Source organism: Juglans regia, chromosome 5 (genome assembly GCF_001411555.2).
Source record: "Juglans regia cultivar Chandler chromosome 5, Walnut 2.0, whole genome shotgun sequence".
Classification (NCBI taxonomy): Eukaryota; Viridiplantae; Streptophyta; class Magnoliopsida; order Fagales; family Juglandaceae; genus Juglans; species Juglans regia.
The window spans coordinates 712460-721171 of NC_049905.1; the positions used below are offsets into that span (position 1 = coordinate 712460).

Genomic DNA, 8712 nt, shown 5'->3' on the forward strand with positions numbered 1-8712 from the left:
ATCTTTTTCAAATTCTAAAATAATAATAATATTAAAAAAATAATATTCTAATAATATTTCATTCAACTTTTAACTTTCATCTCATCTCAATTCACTATTCAAACATATCCTAAGAGGGACGGTACTCCTAATTTTATTTATAACACTCACTTATAGCGGAGGAATACCTTTTACAAACGAAGGAATAACTTTGAGAGTTATATAAATCCACAAACCAAAGGTCTGACAAAAACCATATATATATATATATATTCTTAGAAACTAATCCGTACAATACTTCTTTCGAACTATTTATCATCATTGAAAAAAAAAAAAAAAGGTAGAAAACTAGTGTTTAAAGTGAGGGAGTCCTGCATGAACCAAAACATACATGCAATATAAGCGTTTTGACAAGTGAAAAACTGAGTAAAAAGAAGCATCTATATGTACTAGTGCAAATGATAGCATAATAATAATAATAATAAACCATATTTCAAACCAGAATGTTGAGCAAAAATGTTTGTCCCATGAGCCATATATATATATGACAAGAAAATTAACCATAAACAAACTTAGCATCATAATCTCTAATCACACGTCCACAACTTAAAGCCATGCCACGTCCACAAAGGTGGTCTCACATCCACAGCTAGCTCCCAAATTAACCATCTGCCAAACCATTCTCTTCAGGGATCGGAAATGCATATAGAAATGTGCGTGGCAATTAGGTACGTAGGAGGTTGCTTCTAGCGCTCGCGCACACAAGATTTAAGCAAATATCTTCACTTCTCAGGGATCAAATCGACTGTACCCTAAATAATAACAATTCAATTATCAATACATACAGATTCAAATTATACGTATATAGTTTAAAAATCAAGAATTAATTATTCCAATCACTAATTAGTAACTTCAATTACGTACGTAGCTGATAGACATATTGATCATATATATAGGCAATATATATAAATTGTCAGGTTTTAGTTCTTTATGATGTAAATAATTGCCAATTTTAATAGTTTATGGTGCAATTTAGTAAATATATTAACATTTATGGATTCTATGATAACATATATCAGATAATATTAATTCTATAGATTGCAAAAACAGCTACCAAATGCTATTTACGATAAGTGGTACGTACCGATAACTTGTTAAAAACATTCGTCGTAAAGTAGTCGTTCGAACTCAAAATCATCCTCATATTCATACCGACTTCTCCAAATACCTGTGAATGAAAAGAATTAATGAGACAATTAGAAAAGAAAGAAAGAGAATTAATTTGACAACACGGAGAAAATGTATATATATATATATATGTATGGAAAATAAATGAGCTGAGAGGGATCGATGGATATAATTCACGATCAGCAAAACAATTCCCAATGCTCACATTATATATAATGCCAAATCATATTTCATTTACTTTTTACTTTTATTATTGTTTAAGAAAATTTCATTTTATAACTTCAATTAAAAGCTTTGAGGTTGCATGGGGCTCTCACCTGACGACCACCCTTCATCATAATCTACTTGAATGAATCTGCCATCAATCGCTATGCTGGGGACGCGAGCCACCTTGAGCCATTCTTTTCCTTTTTTACTTTTCAACTCTTTCATCAACACACGATCACATTTCTCTATCTGCAAAAAACGAAGGGAGGCAGAAAAGCCCTGTTCTGGCATGTACTTGAGCTTTGGACAGTCGATGATGTCCAATTGTACAAGGGAGGTGAGGTGTTGAAACCCCTCGTCCAATGATTTCAAATTTCCAATTGATTCGATACAAAGATAGGTCAGAGTGGTGGGCAGCAACAACTCCCCGGGAAATGACTCCACATGATCTTCTGATTTGTCGCTGCCGATTTTCAACCATTCAATGCAGGGGAGTGTTTCCTTCCATGAGTTTGCAATGAGTTTCTTACATGTCAAGATCTTGATTTTCTTCAGATTGGAAGGCAATCCCTCTTCTGGAAACGACTCAACTTCTGGACAATTTACTAACTCCAAATAACGAAGAGACGGAAGCAATATGTGCATTTTATCCGGCATTAACCTCAAGCTCTCGCAATCTTTGAGAGAAGACATTGCAAGGTTAGGGGCACGCAATCCTCCTTTTGGAAAAGATACAAATTTAGGACATCTCCATATTCCTATTTTTGATATCACTAAATCACCTCCATGTTGTTCTAGAGATTGCAAATTCATGCACCCTTCAATTCGAAAACTCTTCAGATTTGGGAATAGGTCTAATGGAAATGACGTCAGCGAATCACAACAATCCTTCAAGAACAATACTTCAAGGGATGAAAATTGTTGGTCCATGGGGAGCTCACAGTTCTGACAATTGTTGATCGCAAGTTTGGCCAATGAAGGAGGATGTACATGCAACTTTGCTCTCAGCTTGGGGCAATTCATAATATACAACTCCTCAAGTTGAGAAAAAATTTCAACTTCATTTTCACCACCCGAGTGAAGCCATATATCCCAATTCGACATATTCTCCAACCTCAGAAATTTCAAACTTCCAAATGGCTTCATTGAAGAATTACTACTATTTCCATAAAACTCTGGACCCACAGTAACAACTTCATCCAACCCTTTAATGTAGAGTTTATTAAGAAAAGGTAGGTGCCCAAGGGGTGGCAAGGCACTACAATATTTGCAATCAATTAATTCCACCTTAGACAATGAAGGAAGCCCTCCTATCCAATCAGGAAAACCTCTACCGCCGTAGTGCCCGATGGAGAGACTTTTCAAGTTTTCATGGGGCTGCAGATTTTCAAGTACACCTCTTTGACTTTCCGGAATACCAAATACTTGATCTAGAGCATTCCATTCTAACACCAACTCCTCGAGGTAAGCCTTATCCTTCAAGCTTGCATCCGAAGCATCATCGGCTGTTCTAACATTTTGGAGCCTTATAATTAAAAGCTTTCCCCGAAGATTTTTTAGTTTTCTCAATTCTCCAATGCTAGACCCATTGGCACTGTCATGTTTGTTGACGACGAATTTTGACAACGTCTGCAAACAATTTAATCTACCCATTTTTATCGGCATCTCCTTTAAATTGTCAGTTTCATCAATTTCAAGATGATGTAAATTAATGAGTTTCCTCATATCTCTTGGCAATCTATCCAAATTCCAACACCCTGATAACTTCAACGTTTGCAAATTGCACAAATTACATATGGAATCGGGCAACCTTTTTAAATTTCTTGCGTTTGAAACATCCAAATAACGTAGATATTTCATCTTGCCAATTGAATCAGGCAACTTAGTTAACTCAACATAGCCTAGGGAGAGAACTCTTAAGCACAATAGTGTCCTTGGCATTTTGATTTTCCTCAACCATCTATTTGAAAATCCTAATAAAAGGAAAGTGCGCAATTGTTTGGCCTTTAAAAGACCCTCTTCAATCTTATTCTTAAATTTATGCGAACTTTCATCGAAATATGATAAATAGCGAGTCCTCTTCCCAATTTCGTTTGAACTATCACCCACCAAGTGCGTAACGCCAAATTGCCCAGTCACGAAATTTGCCAAGTCGTTGACAAGATCATGCATTACAAAACCTGAGTTAGTTACACGACTTGTTTGTTGAAATATTGATCTTGATACAAGAGCATCAAAGTAACGCTTGCCAACATCTTCCATAGTTTCTATTTTGGATTGTTGCAGGAAGCCTTCCGCCATCCATAACAAAACTAATTGATCTTTCTCAAAAATATGATCTTTTGGGAATATCGAACAATAAGCAAAGCATCTTTTTAAATATGAGGGAAGATACTTATAACTTAACATCAAAGCTGGAAGAATGTTTGTCCCCTCCATGGGAAGATCCCATAAATTGCTTTTCAATATATTCGTCCATCTCTCGACATTTGATTCAGACCACAAGAGATCGCCAATGGCTTTGATTGCTAAAGGTAGACCTTTGCATTTTTTCACAATTTGTGTACCTATTTCTTTTATCTTTGGATCTGCGTTGGAGCTACCATCACGAAATGCATGTTTTTCAAAAAGGGACCAGCAATCATTATTTGGTAAATGGTTTAGATAATGAGGTGGAATAGCGTGCATGGCCAATGCAACGCTTTCATTCCTTGTGGTGACAAGGATCTTACTTCCTAGAGTCCCATAGTGCAAGAGTTGGCTTAAGAACTCCTGATGAATGGGTTTATCACTCCAAACATCATCCAAAACAAGTAGAAATTTTTTCCCGTTCAAATTCTTCTGTAGTGTAACTTGAAGCAGCTCTATATCCTCAATGTTACAAGTGGATGAAGTTGCTGCCTCTATAATTGATTGCTTTACCTTGGACACAACAAATTCTTCTGAAACACAAAACCATATTTTGAGGTTGAAATGTTGTTTCACCCTACTATCATTGTATACCAATTGAGCGAGGGTAGTCTTGCCGATTCCCCCCATGCCAACGATGGCAATCACGCACATTTCATTGCCACTCGCATCAGACGAGAGCAATAAGTCAATTACTTTTTTCTTTTCCTCATCCCTACCAAAAGTGTCGGACTCTCTGACAAAAGAATCGGACAACCTTTCTGGATATTGTTTTCCTCCAAGTACTCCTACTTGTAGACCCATAAAATCCTTTTGTTTTGCTAGATGTTCTAGTCTATCAAGTACCTCTTGAATCTTTGGCTCTAGGCGATGGATAAAAGGATTAAGGAAAACAGAGACGGAGTTTCTAACCTTTCCTGCAGTGGTTTGGAATTCAGCATCCAACTTGCGTCGCAAGGCTTTGGTAGCAATCTCATCCAAGATGTCCTCTGCGTCATAGAGAGTATCTTTCAGCTCATCAATCCAATCTCTCACAAAAGGCTTCGTAAGTTGCTTTTCCTCTGCATCTTCGAGCACTGCATTCACGGACAACACCGCTGTCTTCAATTTTCTTAGGAGTCCTTCGGTTAACTTTCTTCCCTGCATAAAGTCAACAACTTCGGGAGATACCATTTTATCGAAGACCACTCCAAGGACGGCAGAGAGAAATGCCAGTCCCACCTCGGCCATGTTTGCTTCTTTGGAATGAAAGAAATCAAGGGAAATGAAGGAAGGTTTTTTTGCAAACAGCAAAGCAAGATCAAGCGAAAGAACAATGTGAGTGGTTATATTGATCATACACGAAAGAGGGTACAGAGTGAAAGCAAAGCAAAGAATATAGGCATCTTATTGCTTTAAAAAGGAAGTCTTTATTCCTTGCTCTGTTTCTTAATTGCCTTCTTAATGGGGTTTTCTTAAAGAATTAGAATACTTCTTTTCATGGAGACGCAATATTTATTCTCATCGAATAAGATCTGATCTTGCTCTTATTGAGGGATTGGGATTGTTCTTGTCACGGATCTAAATCTACGCCAAGTAAATCCTTTCTTCTTCTTCCTCTTCTTTATTTATTCTTCCTAAAAAAAAGAAAAAAACTTCTCAGTTGTTCTTCCTAATCCAGATTCTCTTTTAATGGCCCTTGTATTTTTAATAAAGTTGGTTTCATAGGAGCATTAATTCCAATACTGAGTTTGCAGCAAAGCCCTACACGCCAAACCCTTCATAAATCTCAACCCAATTCGGTGAATTGTTTGAGATCGCATCAGAAAGCTTGGTATTTTTCTTTTGGGTTTCTGGGTTTTGGACCAATTTGAAAACACAATTGAAGGTGGTGGTGTACTTGAATATTTCTCAAGAATGAACTAACTGAACATTTTTCTGGTAATATCTCCTACTTGTGTTTCATGACTTTGATCCCTTTGATGGATTCTCCAAAACAATAGACACCAACTGCAGCATGCCTTTGATTTGTATGTAGTAAGTAAATTTTCTTGATTCTTGCATAGTTGCTGACAAAATGCTGAAACATAGCATAAGTGAGGTTTTTAATTTCAAATTATTCAAATATGTATTCTGTTATCAAGAAATCATTATGCTTCAATCGAGTAGGCCTTGTAGTGGAAAAAAAATGCAGAGAGATGAAATCAGAAGAGAGCGAATCTATAATGGATTGGAGGGAAGAAATGGGTTGGAGGGGAAGAAGAAATGGGAAGGAAGAAAAAAGGGAAATAAAAATGAAAGAAAAAAAAATGCAGAGAGTGAACTGGAATGGTGAAGACTAAATAAAATGGGGGAAGACGATGTGGGAAGCAAAAAAAAAGGAAGCAAAAATGAAAAAAAAAAATACATGACACGTCAAACGGGAAGTAAAAAGGGTAAGGGAGAACGATGGTCGTAGCATTACCCTTTTATCATGTTTCCAGATATCCTATCTCCCTCCCATTTCATTTTTTTGGACAATTTGTGTAATCTTAATTACCTCGAAATAAGAAACAGAGTATCCAAGTAAGCATGTATTTTTTGTGCTTACTAGAACAGAGCAATTAAAAAGTTTTAGTGAAATACATTGTACTATAGTGGAGATAAGATTAGGAAAAAGCCAAGTCATATATATTCTTTCCATGTATGGTAATTTTTGTTTCTTTTTACAATTAATAGATGACAATTTACCATTTTCTCATTTTGTTGTGGTCGAGGTAGGGGTGTAAAACAGCTGGTCCAGACCGGAGAAATCGACCGGACCGACCAGTTGGACCGGACCGGACCGACCGAATAAAAAAAATAAAAAATATTTTATATATATTTATATAATAATTATACAATTAACAATATAAAATTTTAAATATGTTATTAATACTTGTTAATATTCTATAAATTAACAATATTTTATATATATATATTCATCTAGCCTATTACTATTAACAATATAAAATTTTAAATATGTTATTAACACTTGTTAATATTCTATGAATTAACTAATATATAATATCAATTAGTTAATTATATAGTAATTATATAAATTAATAATATAATTTTCATCTAATTTATTATCCTTGACCATATAAAATATTTTTTTTATTGAGTTTGTTACATAATCTACATTAATAAGTCACTTAATTTAATTTAGTATTTTAAATAAATTTTTTTTATTAATTGATTTTTTTTAAAAAGGCCAGACTCAATGGACGGACCAGACCGGGTCCAGTCCCTATGGAATATTCGGTCCATCGCCGGATCGGGCCATTTGCACCCCTAGGCCGAGGTAATGTTGACAGTCACTTTTTTAACTTTCTCACCATTGAAACAGGAAAAATGTTTGAGACAATCGATCCAAGAAATGGAGAGGTGATAGCCAAGATAGATTGCAAAACGTGACAGAGAAGATGTTGAATTAGTAGTTAAGGCTGAACGTCAGGCTTTTGCCCACGGTCCATGACCACACTAGCATGGTTTTGTATGTACATGTTCCAACCTCTAAGTTAAACAATATTGTTCAAGAATGGTTTAATCATGGTAAAACAATTTATCAAGAAGCGAAAGCCTCGTTTGTTTTTGTAGATGAGATGAGATGAGTTGAGATTAAAGTTAAAAGTTGAATAAAATATTATTAGAATAGATATTTTTAATATTATTTATGTTTTGAAATTTGAAAAAGCTAAATTGTTTATTTTATTTTGTGTGAGAATTTGAAAAAATTGTAATGATTAGATGAGATGAGTTGAGAGGAATTGTGAAAACAACAAACGAGACTGATTATTGTTTTTCTTTATCTTAATTGTTGTAGGAGAAAGGGAGGATAATGATGAAATTTGTTGATTTGATTGAGGAAAATGCAGAGGAACAAGCTACCTTGGGAACAATTAATGGTGGTAAATTGTTCAGTATGAATAAGGTTGTGGACATTCCTCAGGTAGTAAGTTCTCTTCATTACTATGCCAGTGCAGCTCATAAAATACATTGAGAGGTATTAAATTAAAATGTCACATAAACTTCATGGGTATACTTTGCAAGAACCTATCGGTATCATAGGACATATCATCATCTGGAATGTCTGTTTGATCATGTTCTTTTTTAAGGCTAGCGCTTTAGCAGCTGGTGCACCATGGTCGTCAAACTTGATGAGCAAACTCCTCTAACAGCTCTCTTTTGTTCTCATCTTGCAAAGCTAGCAAGTTTGTGTTACTACTTCATACATTGTTCATATTGCAATGTTGCTCATAGACATAGTGAGTGGCCACTTTCATTTGGTTAAAAACAAAAGCTAGATCTATTAACACAGTTTCATATTTAGAGCATCCAACTGTTATAATTGTTTTGCTTTTCGTATATCGAAAATACGTATTAAAATACAAGGGTCGAAGAGACAATGGCAGTGAGCAAGAGAGGGTTAAAACCCTGAATGAGTTGAGTATTGCTTCAACAATGAGAATTTTGGTGATAAGGCTTTTTGTTCTTTCATTGTTGATGATTGCTTCAACAATGACCTAGAACTTCTTTCATTCTTTAAGTTATCTCGTCCACTTTCTAAATATGTGGTGACCTCTTCCATATTTTAGAGAGTGTTACAACCTCTTTGCTTTACATATTTCATTCAATATATCATTCCCTTCTATGTTGACAAGTTTGCAATTCAGGCCACTAGAAATTGGAAGAGATGAACATGCTCTCCTAAAAAATATGGAGAAGGAGAGAGGGTGTTATTGCAACACAGTGGCCTCTCCAAATTTTTTATTATCTTGATTTATGATTTGTTATGCTCAAGTGACAGTTATTGGCGGTAACCTCTTGCTACAAGTTGCTTACAAAAACAAGTTCTTGAAATTTCAATAGCTCAAGTACGTTGAGCACTCAGATCAGTGTTTAATCAAATCTAACAGTGTTACTAGACCA

At 35.2% G+C, this 8712-nt stretch overlaps 1 protein-coding gene across 2 annotated transcripts; it reads right to left on the reverse strand.

Moving 5' to 3' along the window:
- Positions 1-476: 476 nt before the first annotated feature.
- On the reverse strand, positions 477-5097 carry LOC108988716 (putative disease resistance RPP13-like protein 1). 2 transcript variants are annotated; one of them, XM_018962063.2, is made up of 3 exons: positions 1485-5097; positions 1124-1207; positions 477-784 (listed from the first exon to the last, which is right to left on the reverse strand). In XM_018962063.2, exons 1-2 carry the CDS (start codon positions 5011-5013, stop codon positions 1134-1136), a joined length of 3603 nt encoding a protein of 1200 aa, XP_018817608.1. In that variant the 5' UTR covers positions 5014-5097; the 3' UTR covers positions 477-784; positions 1124-1133. The 2 variants fall into 2 exon arrangements, with proteins under 2 accessions (XP_018817608.1, XP_018817601.1); XM_018962056.2 differs by having other exon boundaries at positions 477-791.
- Between the last annotated feature and the right edge of the window lie 3615 nt (positions 5098-8712).

Coding starts and splice junctions, on each gene's coding strand:
- LOC108988716 (XM_018962063.2), bottom strand. CDS start 5,013: ATGGCCGAGGTGGGACTGGCATTTCTCTCTGCCGTCCTTGGAGTGGTC. Junction 1,208..1,484: donor TGATGAAGGGTGGTCGTCAG/GTGAGAGCCCCA, acceptor TTTCATTCACAG/GTATTTGGAGAAGTCGGTAT.